This window comes from Dermatophagoides farinae, chromosome 10 (genome assembly GCF_024713945.1).
Source record: "Dermatophagoides farinae isolate YC_2012a chromosome 10, ASM2471394v1, whole genome shotgun sequence".
In the NCBI taxonomy this organism is placed as follows: domain Eukaryota; kingdom Metazoa; phylum Arthropoda; class Arachnida; order Sarcoptiformes; family Pyroglyphidae; genus Dermatophagoides; species Dermatophagoides farinae.
Window position 1 is genome coordinate 2,681,297 of NC_134686.1, and position 18,963 is coordinate 2,700,259.

The window sequence follows — 18,963 nt, forward strand, 5'->3', positions numbered from 1 at the left end:
TTGCGCTTTTTTTTCTGTTTTCAGAATCGAATGTTTTTTTTTTTTGATTCTTTGTTTGATGTTTGTTACGATGAATGGCCATTAATTTTGGTTGATGATTTTTAGCACTTCTTAATCGTATACAGATTGTATCCTGATTATTATTATTCATTTAAATGAAACAAAAAATTTTTATTCAGAGTATAAAACAAGATGATTCTGTTATTAACACTCCAAATAATCAGAAAGAAAATTCCGGATTACCATCTGTATACGTATCAAGATAGCACTAATGTATTGTTTGGTATTGGATCCATTGGATTCTGTAAAGATGAAGAAAAAAAAACGATTACAATCAATGTTCATATCGAAATCTTACCCATTTGAGAATGAATTATTCCTGTTCCTTATGAAACGTCAATGTTGAAATGAACGTCGAAGAATTTTGAAGTTTCATTGACGATGAATAGAATGAAAATGAACAAATATTGTTTGTTTGACAATGGAAGTGATGAATGTACAAAACAAAACAAAACAAAACAAAAAACTATAAATTCAAATGACAAATATTGTTTTTTTTTTGTTGTTGTGTTGTGTTTGTGAAACTTGTGAAACGCCCAAATCTATATATATGTGTGTGTGTTTATTGTGATCATCATAAATATGCGCAAAATCATCATCATCATCATCATCACATCACATCAAGACACGAACAAATATTCTGGATCGAATGACGATAAATTTTGATTATGAATATGGATTCTGTTGCTGTGTATGTATTCCGGTCGTTGACTACATTTTTTTTTTTTTTTTTTGGATTCGATTACAGTAAGTGAACATTTCGTTTTTTGTTGCTGTTATTTTTGTCTTTACTTGAATCTATTCAAATACAATGATTTGATGAATTCTTCGTGTGTGTGTATGTGTGTATGTGATATTCACTGAACCGATTGTCACTTAATTCATCAACAGTCCATTTAGTTTGTGTATGCCCGGTGTGAGAGTGTGTGTGTCGCATTGTCCAACCTACTAACCATATGAAATGAAAAAAAAGCACACATATACAATAAGCGAATCACATTCAATCTAATATAATAAGCAAATACAATTGTTGAATGAAACCAAAATGAATGGCAAAATGAATATATATCTATCTCAATGATAATATATGTTTGATGAGAATGCGCGTATCCATTTTGTAACGATATGTATGATACACAGATACACAAACACACCATGATTCCATCCAACAATGATTCGGCGGTCATCATGATGATGATGATGCTGATGATTATTTATCAGTATCATGATCAGTGGTAAAATGTGCAAAAAAAGTCATAACCTTAAAATGAAAGTCTATACTCACTGTATGTGTGTTCATTTTAGTTAAAGTTTTGTCCAAATGGTGATAAGCAATGAAAAAAAAAAATAAAATAACGACGACAAAGACGTTTTGTTGTTGTCCCTCTCTCTCTCTCTAGCCATTTGTACAGAAAAAAATGGCATCCCGAAAGATTTTTCTTTCCCTTTTCTCTTTTTTAACGACTTTTTTTTCTCTCTCTCTGCCTTTTCACATTCACATTCAGACAATTCCAGAATATATCAATCTGAATACATCTCAATAAATGGATAGTTTTGTGCATGTGTGTGTGTGTTGCGCGTGTTTGTTTTATAAGTAAAATACATTTGAATTTGTACAAAATGTAAGAACCAAAAAAAAAACAAAACGGAAATGGCAGATTGTCCATGATGATGATGATGGCCAATTTCGTAAAGTAAAAATAAAAATTCGAATCTATAATGTATTATTTTCACTGTTTGGATGTCTAAATGGATCATATAAGGGTGTTTTTGATTCAATTTTGTTGTTGCTTGAATTCTAAATCTCTGGATCTATTGGTTATACAAAAAGATTTTCAAAGTTTCATTGTCTGTGTGCGTGTGTGTGTTCATCGAATAAAGATTTTGATGTATTCAGTTTGGTCTCTTAGTCGATTTGGTCGTAAAATTTTTTTTTTTTTTTGTCAACAGATGAAAAACAAAATTCGAACCAGATTTTTATGGGTTATTTTTGCACCAATTTTTTTTTTGCTTTCTTTATCGGTAATAAACACACACACACACAGTTTGGATCGAAAAAATTGATAGATTCTTTTTTTTTTATTTCAATTTTGTTTTGTTGTTTTTCCTGGCTGGCTGGCCAATATTGTACATGACTTTTGTTACATTTATCAGATAATGTCCATGATTTCAATTTGGTTTCACTTTCATCTTTATTCAATATTGAATGATACAAATGGTCAATCTTCTTTTTCTTCTTCTTCTTAACAATAGATGAATGAATGAATGGACATTAAGATTAATAGGAAAAAACTCACTTAATTTATGTTTGGCCAATGAAAGTTTCTGGTTGTTCATTTATTAGATTGTCGTAAAAAAATGAAGAAGAAAATTTTCACAAAAATCTGCTAAAATTTGGTGAATTTGTTACTTTTTTTTCGGCTAATTTCAGTTTTTCATCGTTTATAATAGAATTTTCAAATTGTGTGTCTCCTCACCTGTTTTCAATTTGATTATTCCCAGTGACTAGATGATGGCAGTTTATGGCATTTTTTTTCTCGCTGAAAAAAAAACCACCAAGATCTAAGCGGATCAAATGCGAAATCCATGTGTCTGATTTTTTTTTTTTTTTGATCCTATAATGTTGATATTTAGCGTATGTTGGATGGTTGGTTGGTTGGTCGAATTGGTGTGCATGTTTGATCCATCATAATAAGCACAAGCAATCACATGAATCATGTAATTTATCATTTCATTTTCATGAATCTTTCGGCGATGCTTTTTTGTTGTTGTTGTTGTTGTTGTTGCTATTTCATCCACACAAAGATCAAACAAAAAAATTTTTTTTCCACCACAAAGAATTTCATAAATGCACATGTTTGACCCTTTTTTTGTTTGTTTGTTTGACATGTTTACGACCGAACATTCATATTCGGTTTTACTATTAAAAATTCAATTCAATTCAACTCAATTGAATTGAATTGAATTGAAATTTTTTTTCACTCAACCAGTCGCTTTCGATTATTATCATCTACAACAACAACAACAACAACGGCAACAATGATGATGATGATGATGATAATTCTCAAATAGAATTGAATCATAATTCTTGCTGTTGTTGTTGTCACTGTTATCATCAAAGAATTTCAATTTTTTTTCATTCAAAATAAAAAAAAATAACTTTGGCATCAGGCCTTTTTTTCCTAGACGAACATGAATAATAATATTATGGTTTTTTTTATTTTTAAAAATAAAGTCATTATCATCATAATGCCAATGTCTGAATGAATGAATGAATGAAATTCAACAAACAAAACATTCAAACACATGAGACATACACGCGTCAAACAAATGTCAATAATGGAAAAAGGAAATTTTTCCATTTTCTCCATTTGTCTAGCAAAATATATTGATGATGCATGAGTGTGTGTAAGTGTGTGTGTGTGTGTGTGTGTGTGTGTGTGTGTGTGTGTGTGTGTAAACAGAACGAAAATTTTTAAAATTTTAAATGTTTGAATTTCAAAAATAAATTCACCATCAATTTTGGAATCAATTTTTCTGAATACTGAAAAAATTCAATTCGATTGAATTCGATTTCATCGTTTTGATGTTTTTTTTCCAATTTGTAGAATAAAAATATTGGTGATGTGATTAAAAAAAACCGTGTGGTTTTTTATTTTATTTTTGTTCACTATTTTAATCAACGACCACCCATTAAGATTTTAATGATGATGATCATCATCATCGCTTGTCATCATCATATCTTCACATATACGATAATGATGGTAGAGAAAAAAACAAGAGGATTGTGTATTTGGCTGGTTTTTGGTTGTCACCGACAGGTTGATTGAATGATGATGATGATGATGATAAGAGAAAAAAAACAAGAATCCCCGAAATTGATCTTTAACATTTTCACAGATATTGAGTATGTGTTTGTGGATGTGAATGATAAATACAATTGATGATTAAGACATTACAAAATCAACAGTAATATATGTTCAATGTTGATGTGTTTGATAGATATCCATGATGATGATTACCAAAATCTTTTTGTTGTTGTTGTCTATGTTTCATGCCAAAATTTTTTTTTCTTTTCTTAAAAAACAACAACAACAACAATTCTTTTCATTTCTATTCAAATTCCGAATTGACCATGACCATTGACCGTAGCCATTATCATATTCACCATATAATTATCAAACCCTTCATCATCATTATCATCATCATCATTGTGTGTATGATGGTTATTTTTTTTTCATTTCATCTTGAATTGTGTCTTGTCTTGGCTTCGTGTTTGTGTTTGTGTGTGTGTGTGTGTGTGTGTATGTGTTGCATGCATCAGTCAAAAGTTTTTTCTTTTGACCATTTCGTTTGAACTCAAAACACGAACAAAGAAAAAAAAAAATTATGCCCAACAAACACACTGAACATTTGGAGCCGATTTTTATGATCGTTTTGTTGTTGTTGTTGTTGCTGCTTCTTTGTGTGTGTGTGCATGATTCGAATCAATATCGTTTCGATTTTTTTTTCATATGGATGAATCCAATTCAATCTTTTTTCTTTTCTTGTCTTTTTTCTTCGTTGCAATTTCTAAAATATTGAACCAATTGTTGTTTTTTCGTATTTTTTATTTTCGAAAACAGTTATTCAGTTCTAGTTCAAATTTTTTTTTCACCATTCATCATTGTTCATCATTTTTTTTTTTTTTTTTTTTTTTTTTTTTGGTTGAATGATTTTTTTTTTGACTGGCCAACTGTGGTACTAATTTAGAAAATTGGATGATGTGCAACACAACAACAACAACAACAACCATAGTGCCATTGTTTGCATGGGGTTTTTTTTCTTACCAAGCTAGCCACACCTCTATTTCATTGAATTAACAGGGGTAAAAAAAAATTGGTTGAAAACACGCACTTCATTGGTCGAGTTGTTGCTGTACGTATTTAGCCGCATTATATAGATGGTTGCGTGTGTGTGTGTTGTTTGTTTGTTTGTCTACTACTATTCATCATTGCTTCTTCTACATTATTTCGTTACTGAAAAAAATTGACACTATAAATAATTTGTTGTTGTTGTTGTTGTCGTCGTTTTTCTATATACTCGATTTTTTTGTTGTTGTTGTTTCTGTGGTGTAGATGAATTCAATTTCAATGATGGAGATGTCATTTAATTCGTGTTTTTTTGTTGTTTTTTGTTGTTGTTGAAAGAATTTTAATCTGAATTCAACAACAACAACAACAATTGATTAAAACAATTCATGGTTTTGATTTGTCTCTGTGTGTGAGGTCGATCGGTTTTTTGCTTTCATATGAGGTGTATATATCATTGTGATTTGATGGTGTAGAACGAAACAAATCTTATCTTTTGGGGAAAAAAAATTTCTGGACATAAAATTAAAGAATTTCCAAACGAAAATGCTATAATGATAATGTTAATGATCATTAAGATTGATTATTTATCTGATCGAAATAAACCTTGGTTATATATAATGATAATAATAATGACCATTAATGTTGTTGATAATGGATAACGTTATCGATGATGTGTATGTTTGTGTGTGTGTTTTTATTTTGTGACATATAAAACTTGTAAATTAGTTATATAATTAGTGTTTAATCATCATCACCAATATTATGATGATTAAAAGTGATCGATTATAGAAGCCAATTTTTATTTCCATATAATAATGATTTAAAAACACAAACACAAACGCCAATAATGAGCGAATTTATTCTAATCAATCAATCAATAAATGTATTTACAATAGTAGATAAGAAATAAAATGGAATCATGCTCATCATCATCATTCATTCATTCATTAATTTCTTGTGTGTTTGAATTTCAATTCTACAAAATGGTTTCCATCTACAGAATACAATATCCAATCTAATAATCGTACATAAATGATTATATGGAAAGGGATAAAAGACTGGATAAATCTAAGTGGATGATTCAATTGAATAAATAAATAATAATAATGGTGATGATGATGATGATTATATTTTAAAAATGATAAAAATTCTGTCCGGTTCAATTTCTGTTACGTTCCGAATTACGTTGTATGGTTTTCTTATTCTTCATACGACGATTTTGGAACCATATTTTTACTTGTCTTTCAGTTAGATTCAGATTACGTGCCAATTCCCAACGTTTTTGTTTCGATACATATTGATTGAATAGAAATTCTTTTTCCAATTCTAATGTCTGAAATTTAGAATATGGTTTACGTTTTTTTCTTGTTGATATATGACCACCACCACCACCACTACTGTTGTTGTTGTTGTTATTCATTGGTGTCACAGATGCCGTTATAGCTGATGATGATGTTGTTGATGATAATGATGATGATGGTGTTGTTGCTTGTTGATTTGTTGAACTAGCTGTATTTGAATTTGAATTTATCAATGTTGAATGATGATGCATATGATGATGTGGAAAATTATTCATCGATTGATGTAATGTATGATTATGATGATGATGATGATGTGAATGATGTAATGGATGTGCATTTGAATGTTCATGATGAAGAGGATGATGATGATGATTCAAACTACCGGCAGTAGGTATTAATCCACTGGTTGTATTACCATTTGGCCATTCTAAACGATCACCTGTAACCATATGATGATGCGGATGATGATGATGATGGTGATTAGCGGCAATTGAATTTGTTGTAGCTGCCGCTTGATGTAATAATGCAACCTGATGTTGAAGTACAGCGGCTGCCGCTGCAGCTGCATGATGATGATGGTGTTGGTGGTGGTTGTGGTGGTGTTGGTGTTGGTTGGGATGGTTTGCTGCTGTTATCAATGATGTTTCACCTCCTGATGATACTAAATGGTGTTTGTTTGAAATTTTTTTTTTTTTTTTTTTTTTGGAAAACGAAACGAAACGAATGACAATGAAATTATTATTAGAATTATATAATACCAATTAGAGAAATTGTAATAAAAACATTTTTGCTCCTGCAAATTGCCAGAAAAAAAGCGAATTTTCATTTTATTACCGGCCAATACAAACACACACACACACAATGTTTGACACAATGAATGTGATTCAACTTTGATTTGTCATCGATGACCTAGAGAGGTCATGACCATGATGGCTGTAGTTAGGTGACCGATGGTCATAAAGATGGACATGTCCCTTATAGCCACTGTTATGATTATGCAATAATAGACAAACAAACAAACAAATTGCAAAAAAAAGCCGCCAATCTATTTTTGGGATTTTTGACCCATCATATCATGCATTCGGGTCATCTTGTTGTTGTTATTGTTCCACAATTCAATCCAAATGTTTTTATGGCGATTATATGGTAGAAAAAAAATGTGAAACAATTCATGTATAAAACAACGAAAACAACAACAACAACAACAACAATCTGAAAAATTTTATTTTCCAAAAAGCTTCAAACCAATTCGTTTCAAAATTTTTTTTTTATTGCTTCATAGGGTCTGGTCATCATTTCTTGTCTTGTTTTTTTTCGATGTGAATAATAATTCCTGAACGGCTTTAAATTGTTTCTTGTTTGAAATTCGTTCGTTTTTTCTCTCTTTTCGGACTTTTGATTTTCCTAAATTGTCAAATTGTAGAACTGTTTTTTTTTCTTCTTCATATCATTCATCAGAGATGAAAATGTTTGATTTTCATTCAAATAACAACAACATTGCCACCCAATTGGCAATATTCTATTTTTGGATCGACAACAACAACAACAAAATTCTTTCAAACAACAACAACAACAAAACGTTTGATACACGCGTGTTTGTGTATGCATTAATCTACATCTTATATAAATGTTATGTCAGAAGAAATAAATTTGTGAACCAATAAAAATAAACGAAGAAAATTTGAAAGCGAAAAAAAAACTTTTATGATCTGTTTTCATCTTGGTTATCATATTCATTCATTTTCATTGTTGTTTTCTCTATATATCGCTCTCTGCATGTTTTCCTTGGATCCAATTATTCTATGAATTTGAGACGAATAATTGTAAAAAAAAAAAATAATTACGATATGGTCCCTATAGAATGTTGTCTATTTTGATTCGATTCTAGTTGACATTTTTTTTTCTCATTTATTTCATGAAAAGAGAATCTAATTTTCCTAATGGAATTTTTTTTTTTTTGTTGTTGTTGTTGTTGTCTCCATTGATTGGTAATCAAAATATTTGGTGTGTTCAATCATTGGACAAATATTTATATATTCTACATTATAGTTGAAAATGAAAACTGAATTCACCAGATTTGAACATTTCTCCGCTATAGAACTGAATATCCAAAAAACAAAATGTGGAAACGGAATTTTGATATGACAACAACAACAACAATCCCATCACATACATTGTGTGTGTGTGTGTGTGTGTCTGTTGTTGATTGTGTACAGTTTTTTTTCTGGTTGTCTATTATTGCCTTACATGCATACATGTAAACACACATCAACCAGACAATTGAATCTTCGTTTTTGTTTTTTTTTTTTTGTTTTTGCTGAATGAAGACAGAACTACAGCAACAGCAACATAAACATCAGCAAGAAAATTGAAGAAGAAGAAGAAGGAAAAAAACGAAACAGAACAGAAAAAAAGCTAATAGACCACGCGAAGGTCATAAAAAATGACTAAAATTTGCAAATGGCTGCCATCCATCCATCCATCCATTCACATTCTCATTCTCATTCTCATTCTATTTCTTTTTCATATCATCATCTCTCATTCATTTAAAACCAGCCAAACATTTTATTCATTCATTCCATTCATGCATGGTGGTGGATAGCTTTCCAACCAACCAAACAGCCAGCCAGTCAACCAAGCAAGCAGTCAGAGAATGATGGAGGAGAAAAAAAAGAAGAAAAAAAAACTCATAAAATAAAATTAATCCATGGCAAATATTTGGGCAAAATGAAAATATACGAATAGAATTTGTTAAATTGGAAATATGCACCATTCCAGATTCATACTAGTGTCATGTTTTGGTTTCTATACCAGAAAAAAAACGAAACAAAGCAAAAAAAACCATGAACATTGAATGTGACGATTGGCCATAGTCACACATTCAATTCAATTCTGTTTTTTTGTTTTGTTTTTTGGGGGGTAAAACATAAATTCCATCGACATTTGACCTGGCCAGTTGGCTTGTTGTTGTTGTTGATGATGGATCATCATGATGATGATGATGATTTCTACCGTTGTCAATTGACTATTATCAACGAAATCTTGTAAATGTATTTTTTTTCGTTCGTCGTTGGTCTTATCTACAATTTTTTTTTTGGTTGCTTCTCGTCCATTTTATTTATCTCAAATGGTGATGATGGCTTTGGTTGTCATCATATACACACACACATACAGATGACCGCCTACATGACCTGCGAATGAAAATTTTCAAAACTTTTTTTTATACAATCTAATATCATTATATTGTATGCGGTAATGGTGGTGGTGATGGTGTATTTTACGACCTTTATGCAGGGGACAACCAAAAACAAAAAAAAACAATGATGATATGAGAATGACAAGACATGATCAGACTACCAGATTATGTAGTTATGATGATGATGATCATGATCATAATCCTGATGATGAATTCCATTCACTTGATTTTTACCTTTCCGTTTTTTTTCTGGATCAAAATAATCCTTTTTCATTCTTTAAAATTTATATATGTAGAGAAATGGTGAGAGAGAGAAAAATAAAAAAAACATCATTTTGATCATCACCACTGATTGATCGTTAATCGTAAATTAATTAGTTTTTATATACATACATACATTGAATTATCAACTTGAAATGGAAACATTTTTTATTTTTAAATTTGATCAATTTGATGATTAGGTTGTTGTTGTTGTTTTTGTTGTTGATAATAATCGTAATTTACAACATTTAAATCGCTAATGATCATCATCATGATCATTCAGTTCAGCGAAAATAAACATAAACATTACAGATATAAAAGAAAATGTTGATTGTGTGAAAATATCAAGTTTATCTATTCCCGGACGACGACGACGAAATTCCGATCATTGCACCCAAATAACCACGGGCTTAGTGTGTATCAGTGTCAATGTCAGATCATCAGATCATTACCATCATTCTTTTTTTCTTACTAAGATAATGAGAAAATTGAGTGAAAAATGTCAAAATTCTGATCAAAAAACACACACACATGCCCCTACAAATTGAATCATAAACTCTTTTTTTTGTTGTTCCTGTTGCTGTTTGTTTGTTTGTTTTTTTTATTGATTTATATTCACCAATAATTTCATTGTTTCAATGTTGCAACAACAACAACAAACAAAAAATTTCCTTTTTCCTCATTCATGATGATCATTTATTTTCCTTTTTTGTATCATTGTGTGTGTGTGGTTGTTTTTTTTTTTATTCAATGTTGTTAAATGAATAATAAATTTTTTTTCCTTTTATTTTCCATTTTATATTTCACATCTAACGCACTTATATATTATGAGGCAATGAATGAATAAATGAATGAATGATGGTGACACACCACAATGAGAGCAAGCCAGAGAGACATCATTGTCACATCAAAAAATGGACAGAATAACCAATAAAAAAAACCAACAACAGAATTGAATCATAAAAAATGAAAATTTTGATTCCAACAAAAACATCATAATGAAGCATCATTGATGACCAAAAAAAAATCAATATATCAAATACACAAACCCGGTATTGTATCGAATCGAAAACCAAATGAAAATGTTGGCTTCACTGTCCTTAATAATAGCCGTTGCTTATCGACGAACGTTCAAAACAAACTCTATAATGCTCTGAATGATAGTGAACAACAACAAACATTTTTAGATTTTCTTCAATTTTCAAAATCTAATCATCAAATGAAAAAATAAATTGAACATGGCCAATCTCAATCAAACAAATAACAACAACAACAACAACAACAAAAACAACATCTGCTGCCATTTTCTAACCTTCATCATGATCATGATGATCAGCCAAGAAAAAAAAATAAATAAAAAAAAACCTCGATGAAGAAATGATTCCCATGATCAGCAGCAGCAGCAATAAGAAAGAAAGAAATGAACAACATTTCAACGACATAATCTCATCGTCGTCGGCCAGACTCTATAGACGCTATATATATTTGTGGTAAAGCCCTGCGGGGAGTGAATATAATCACGAAAAAAAAGACAAGAAAAAAAACAACAACAACAACAACATTCAAGACTAAAAGGTAAACGAAGTTATCCAAGTTGCATTACCACGCACACACACAATATGGTCAAAAGAGCAGCATCAGCAGCAGCAGGCAGACAGATGCCAAATCAAAACAAAAATGCATGATTATCAAACATGGGTATATGATAACAAAAAAAAAAATGGTGGACAGAGACCACCACCAAATTGAATATAATAATGGAAATGGTAAAAAAGGGTTTTTTTCAAGATTAAAAATCATGGTGATGTGATATGATGCCATAATTCATCATCACATCATGACAGTTTCATTATTTCTTCTCATCACATTCTGTTGTTAATTTTTTTTTTAATCAATACAAAAGAAATTACCTGAATTAGATGTCGTATTATTGTTGTTATTGTTGTTGTTGTTGTTGATATTGGTTTGATTTTCATCATTGTCATTATTATTATTATTATTATTATTATCGCCATTCATATTAGTTGTTGAATTATCATTTGAATTTGTTGCCTGTTGTTGTTGTTGTTGATCGATTGTTGTAACAATATTTGGCGATGTTGATATTGATTTTGTATGATTACAATGATCATTATTATGTTGTCCATTCTGTGATGATGATCCATTTGGTGACCATGATGATGGTGGTACTGGTAATGGTGGTGGTTGATTAGTATGTAAATGATGATTATTATTATGATGATTATGATGATCAGATGAATGATTATTGACTGTTGTTGACTGTGTAGTAGCAGCGGCTGCCATACGTTGCATAGCCGTATGATAAGGTGATATAACCGTAACATTTGGATCCATTGTAAATGTTGATGGTTGTGTTTCCGGTGGTTCCGCTTTTAATCCATATAGATGATGATGTTGATGATGTTCATTCGATGTATCCGTTTTTAATCCATAAAGATGATGATCATTTCTTGTTGATTGATGATGATGAGAATGATGTGAATGATGATAAGGATTTGGATAGCCACACCATGCAGCTGATGCGGCTGCCACATGATTTACGGCATGATGTGCAGCAGCCGCTGCAGCAAACGATGCAAATGGATCATTTGCCATTTGATGATGATGATGATGTGGATGTGGATGTCCATGTGGTGATGCATATGGATGATGATGAGAATGTGGTGATGGATTTGTTGATAAAGAACCACTTGATGCCATATTAGGGCCGCCACCACCACCACCACCATTAATCATTGTTGTTGAATCATATGAATTTGACCAGAATGATGATGTTGATGCAGATTTAAATGATGATGATGATGATGATGTATTATTGATACCAATATTAGCCGCTTGTTTACGACTAGCAACAGCTAATGCGGTAGCTGCCGCTGTTTCATTTGTTGTGGATCCATATGATCCATATGATGATGAATAAGCAGCAGCAGCAGATGATGATGATGAATTCAAGTGACTATTATTTGCATTGACATTATTATTATTATTTGAGCCTCCTTGGGTTGAGATTCCATTTCCGGTTGTTGATGAAGACGATGAATAACTATCAATTAATTGATTTGATAATGAATTATTTTTTGTTAATAAATGCGAACCATTTATTGTTGATGATGATGTTGAGGTATTATAGATATCAAAATCATATCCACTTGGTGTTAATGATGATGATGACCATATTGGCGAATTGGTTGCTGTAATCGTTGATGCAAGACCACCACCACCACCAACAGCTGCTGCTGCAGCTGCAGCAGCAGCCGCAGTAGCTGCTGCGGCAGCAGAAGAACTACTACCAACGCCCAGGCCAGTCTGATGTTGTAATTGAGATTCATTGGAAATTGAACGCATTTTTAACAGAGATCTTTTGTTGTTTTCATTTGTTGTTTGTTTGAACAAAAATAATTGGTGATAATCCTTGTTGGTGGTCGATTACTATTTTACATTCATAAGCTTTTTGTTTCAGTTTTATTTTACAGAATCTGTCGAATTTTTGAAAACAAAATCAATCATTGTTTTTTTTAGTTCAAACATGAACATAAACACACACACACATTGGCAGACACATTGAACTTTGTCGGCAACAAACAACAGTTATTATTATATAAACACAAACATATTGATGGTTGATTCATTCACATTCATTCAAATTTGATACGATGACCACACAAATTATTATCATTTATGTGATTGATTATGATTATGATTAAGACATTAGAATCATAAAAATTGTTATTAATTGCTACTGTTGTTGTTGTTGTTGTTTGATGGATACACTAAAAAAAAAATTTCTCTTAAATCACTGTGGATTTATGTTGACACAATGTGTGTGTGTGTGTGTGTGTGTATTATGAGGGAAAGTAATAATAACGGTGATGTTGATGACCACACACACAAATACACACACTCATAAAAAAAACAAACTTTATGTGAATTATAAAATAAAGAAGAAACATTCAAAAATAATAATCATAATAAACAGAAGTAATACACACACACACACACACACATGAACCAGAATTTTGATGATGATGATGATGATCATTCATTGAATTTTTTATTTTTTTTTTCAAGGAAAATAAAACTGAATTTGAAACAACCAACAACAACAACAACAACAATAAAAAAATTATATATTTTTTTTCAAATGTTGAATAATAAAAATCATACACAAGGAGTGAGAGAGAGAGAAAGAATATAAATTGTTGAAAATCAAATGATTGATGAAATAATTATCAACAAAATGATGATGATGATGATAGTTGGGAGGAGCTCCAAATGATGATGATGATGATAATGATGACCAAATTGATAATGAAATTATGATGAATAAAATCCTTTTAACGGCTATTTTAACAGGTCATCATCATCATCATCATCATCATCATTATTATTATGATCATCATCGTAAACATTATTATTATCATCACTTTCACTATATCGACACTAATTTTGTTGCTGCTGCTGCTGTGGCTGCTGTTATGTTTTGCGAAACGAAATGATATTATAAATCGGTTTTGGTCGATTGTCGTAAAATAGCAAAAACAAGAAACAAGAAAATTGTAAAGAATTATTATTATTGACAATAATAAATACGAATATATAAAATAAAATGAAAAAAAATTTTTTTTTTTATTACATCATCATCATGATCAAATATAAAAAAACATGTATCGAGAAAAAAAAACACTTAAGTTCATCTCATCATGATCATCAGAAAGAAAAAAAAATTGTGGGTGTGAAAATCTCTTTCTCTCTATGTGTACGTTTATATTCGTATCATATCATCATCTGAATGATTCTCGTTGGCTTTCGTGTTGCTGTGTTTGTGTGTGTGTGTGTTTTATGTTTGACGATGATGATGATGATGAAGAAAAAGAAAATTGTTCGAGTTTGCGCAGCACAATCTTGTTAATATTGGATTCAAAGATTATTAGTGATTTTTAACAACAACAAAATTCAAAAAGAGAGAGAAAGAGAAAAAATCATTTCATTTTCAGGTTTTATTTTGGATGCGCAATATAAAAAAAAACTGAAATGAAATGAAATGAAAAACGAAAAACGTGTGTGTGTTTGTCTGTGTGTTCACAGAATTCAACGAAACCAAACTACAAAACAAAACAGAACTTTGAATTGAAATAAATTGAACCAACCACATTGAAAAACATGGCAGCTGTATGTTTCTGTGGGATTTGGGTATTTTATGTTAACAACTATGAAACTATCAAATAGGAAAAAGATACTGGGTATCCAAATAATCATCCACCAACATTATGAAATCAACCATCAAATGAATCGATGATGATGAACAAGCAAACAAATCAATGGGATACATCAATTCATTTTTCGATTCAATGATGATGATCTCATGGTCTGAATCAACTACATCACTACCAATCAACCAACCAACCAGCAGACAACAGTAACAACACATACCAGAATGATGGGGAAGAAAAAAAAACAACATCAACATCAACAACAACACCAATCTTCATAACATCATCATCATCATCATCATATAATAATATTATGTTCAGATATTCGTTGTTTGCCGTTGTTTATTCATCGTCGTCGTCGTCGTTAATGATGATAATAAAATGATGGTAATAATAATCCGTAGCACAACCGGAGAAAAAAAAACATACGTGTGTATCTGTGTGTGTAGCAAAAAGTAAAAAAAAAAATGTGAACCAAAAAGCAAGCGTTGATTTTGATGTTGATGATCATGAAAAATGCTAATAAAATAAAATTAAAAAAAAACAATCCCGAAACATTTACCAATGAGACACATATATACTAACATTTCTTAAATGATGATGATGATGAGATTTGAATTTCAAATTTGAATGATTTTCAATGTTTCAATAGCTAATACAACCAGCCACACTTTATGTGTGTGTGTGTTTTGTTTGGTTTTGGTGCATCTACACTCCCTGTTTCTCTTTCTTCTCTCTATCTCTCTCCCTATGTACCTCTGTTTGAATTTGAATTTCAGTTAGTTTGGTTGGTTTGTTTGTTGAAGTTTTTTTTTAGTCTTTAGTTTGTTGGCCATTGTTGAATTCTGTTGTTTTTTGTTGTTGTTGTTGTTCTGCTACTGTTATTGTAGCAAATACAACTACCTCTCAATATTCTGAATATGGCTCCACCCAAATATTTTATTCATTCATTCATTCATTGATTTAAAACAACCAGATATATATATAGCCATTCTTATTTGAATGAATTGAAATTTTCAACATTCAAATATCAATTCGATTAGCCATAATGATTACATGTGTGGTGTATCATAAATTCCAAAATTGATGGTAGTAGTAGTAGTAGTAGTTGGTAATGATAGAATAATTTTTCTGTATTTAGTTGTAGCAGTCATCAAGTGGATGTTCCAACAATCATTTGGTTTTTCTTTTACTTGTATGTAATTCATTTTTGAAATTCTTAAAGTATATGATGATGATGATGACAATAAAAGTGCTACGAAAACCTCATCATCATCATCATCACCAATGATCAATGATCATTCAATTTAACCACAAACACTGACAATAACAACAACAACAACAAATTTCGACAGCGTATTTAAATGTCGTAAAAAATTCTAACATCTTGATATGTTTCCCTCTCTCTATCTATCTATTCGATTGATACAGTTGTCATTTCTTTTTTTTTTTTTTTTTTTTGATAAAAGTCCAGGTTATTGTTGAACGAAAAAAAAAGTTGTTGAACAAGAATTTTGTCTTTTTGACCCTAAGAGCAATTGAAATTGTAAATTGAATGAATTTTTTTTTATTTTGATTTTCATGACAAAAATTAGATAAAAACGAAAAATTACCACTCTATTACTCATAACTTGGATTAATTAAATTCATAGATCATCGTACACACACATGCAGAATGAAGTGATAATTTCTTGATTTGAACATCTTTTGATGCCAAACAAAAAAAAATGACAATAAAAAAAAGACAAAAAACACAAAAACCGGCTATGAACAATAATAATTTTTGGCAACATTTTGTCAAAGCGGTAGTTATCCATTAACACTACACAAGATTTTACCTATCTTTTTTTTACAAATGATGATGATAATAACAAAAAAAAAATTATGTGACTAATTATGATTGGCATAAATAATTATTATATGTAAATTTTGTTTTCTTGTTGTTTATCTTTTGTTTGCACATTCATTCACATTGAATTTTCGACTTGTTTGTTATCGGATCATTTTTTTTTCTCTGGATCATCATCATTGTTTGTTTTTCATAATTGTCATTGACAATTGTGAAAAAAAAAAAGGGTGGCTAAACACCATGATGATGTGAAAATTGTGTTTGAAAATCATAATCATCATCATCGTCATTATAATGATTGGAAAAAAAACCAAATCAAAAATTATCATCAGATCATCAGGTCGTATTAAATGACAAATAAAATATACATTGTATAATATACCATTTGTTGTCAATCAATGATGAACAACAACAACAACAACAAAAAATTTGAGAATTGATCATCACATACGAATTCGCCATTATTTTGTTTGCCCGTTTTTTTTTTTTTTTTTTTTTTTGAAAATAAAAACCACCATATATATTGATGGTAGCAGTTATTCTGTATTCAATGAAAACAAAACAAAACAAAAACCCGTTTATAACTAAAAATCTGATTGGATAGAAACAACAACCACTATAGTAAAACCAAAAAAAAAAAAAAGCCAACATTCACACCACCGGTTTGTTATATAGGTGGAATTCATGATGAAAGCCACGCCTTTATTCTAGTAGAAATAATGGTAGCAAAAAAAAATGTCATGCGCATTCCAAAATGTTTCAAGCTTTTATTTTGTTTTTGTTTTCATTTTCATTTTTTTTGTAATAAATTTAATTTTACGATCATTTCATTAATCATGACCAATCTCAATAGATTAATCAATCATTCAATCAATTAATTGATTAATTTCTGATAATTGGTTCGTAATTAATGGTAATTGAATTCAAATTGTGTGTGTCTGTTTTAATGTTCTAAATTTATCGAAATGATGATTAACATAATCATCATCATTATCAATAATTTGATTTTCAAAATTCATTTGGAAGAGAGCAACAAACATTGTTCAGCATCAGAATATTCGGGTAAATTTAATTGATATTTTTGTGCCAATGATTGTGGTACAAAACGGCCACCCAACCAATGTAGTGATCCACGAAAATGTTGTGCACATTTTTTCGGTGCTGTCAATGATATTAGACAATCTGGTTGTATGATTGGTGTTAATGATTGACCATTGGTATCATTTTCGGATGATGACGATGACGATGGTCCATGTTCGACATGCCAACCACTTGGTATATCAATCGAAATCAATCTTTTATTTTGATGATCAATTCGGGATAAATTTTCCAATATTGGTCGTGATTCAGCACGTAATGGTGGTTTAAAGCTAAAACCAAACAAAGCATCCACAATCAATTTATACGAATCTAATTTATCAACATTGTTAATGAATTCAATGTCCATTCGTTTACATTGATTAACAAGATTTACAAATAGTTGTCCTTTTCCTTGTTTCGGATAAATAATGACTGGATTATAACCCTTTGAATAGTATTTTTAAAAAAGTATTACTGTGCAACCATTCAATTCAGCTGTTTGATTACTTACGAAAAGTTTTAGATGACGAGCTGCCACTAGACCATCACCACCATTATTACCGGGACCACATACAACCAATACCTGACCGGGCGGTTTGTAAATAGGATCCAAAGATCCAGATTTATAAATAGCAGATGCAACCGATAGACCGGCAAGTTCCATCAATTGATCGACACTAAATTGATATTCATTGAATAATTCTTGATCAAAATTTATAGCTTCTGTTTGGCTATGAGAAAAAAAGAAAGAATGAGAAAGAATATTTCAACAAAAAAAAAAGAAATGAATTTCATTATTAGATTTCAAACCTAAGAAATTTTATTCGACAAATACTATCATTGAAAAGAAAACGTTTCATCAACATATCTGTTGTTGAATTTGAATGACAGGACCATACAAATTTTTGATCGATTCTTCTATTAATTAATTTAACAAAAACAAACCTTAAGAATTTCATTTTCATAATTTTATTTGCAAATCGAATACAAGAAAAATAAATTTTTTTTTTTCAAGAAAATATCACCAAACACAATTTGATATGTAAACAGAAACATTGCAAACGCATGCCATCTCTGAACGATTATTTGCATTAATCATCATCATTCGAGTCTATTGTTGTTTCCATCCATG

The 18,963-nt window shown here is 30.4% G+C and overlaps 2 protein-coding genes across 3 annotated transcripts; both read right to left on the reverse strand.

Moving 5' to 3' along the window:
• Positions 1–5,764: 5,764 nt before the first annotated feature.
• LOC124490732 (uncharacterized) lies at positions 5,765–13,415 on the reverse strand. The gene is made up of 2 exons (XM_075734440.1): positions 11,582–13,415; positions 5,765–6,875 (listed from the first exon to the last, which is right to left on the reverse strand). The coding sequence occupies exons 1-2, from the start codon at positions 13,035–13,037 to the stop codon at positions 6,073–6,075; spliced, it is 2,259 nt and encodes a 752-aa protein (XP_075590555.1). The 5' UTR covers positions 13,038–13,415; the 3' UTR covers positions 5,765–6,072.
• A 4,101-nt stretch (positions 13,416–17,516) lies between these two features.
• On the reverse strand, positions 17,517–18,879 carry Naxe (NAD(P)HX epimerase). 2 transcript variants are annotated; one of them, XM_047053251.2, is made up of 3 exons: positions 18,777–18,879; positions 18,343–18,562; positions 17,517–18,276 (listed from the first exon to the last, which is right to left on the reverse strand). In XM_047053251.2, exons 1-3 carry the CDS (start codon positions 18,794–18,796, stop codon positions 17,767–17,769), a joined length of 750 nt encoding a protein of 249 aa, XP_046909207.2. In that variant the 5' UTR covers positions 18,797–18,879; the 3' UTR covers positions 17,517–17,766. The 2 variants fall into 2 exon arrangements, with proteins under 2 accessions (XP_046909207.2, XP_046909208.2); XM_047053252.2 differs by lacking the exon at positions 18,777–18,879 and adding an exon at positions 18,642–18,770.
• Between the last annotated feature and the right edge of the window lie 84 nt (positions 18,880–18,963).

Coding starts and splice junctions, on each gene's coding strand:
- LOC124490732 (XM_075734440.1), bottom strand. CDS start 13,037: ATGCGTTCAATTTCCAATGAATCTCAATTACAACATCAGACTGGCCTG. Junction 6,876..11,581: donor TAATACGACATCTAATTCAG/GTAATTTCTTTT, acceptor AACACCATTTAG/TATCATCAGGAGGTGAAACA.
- Naxe (XM_047053252.2), bottom strand. CDS start 18,697: ATGTTGATGAAACGTTTTCTTTTCAATGATAGTATTTGTCGAATAAAA. Junction 18,563..18,641: donor TGTCGAATAAAATTTCTTAG/GTTTGAAATCTA, acceptor TTTTTCTCATAG/CCAAACAGAAGCTATAAATT. Junction 18,277..18,342: donor CTCGTCATCTAAAACTTTTC/GTAAGTAATCAA, acceptor TACTATTCAAAG/GGTTATAATCCAGTCATTAT.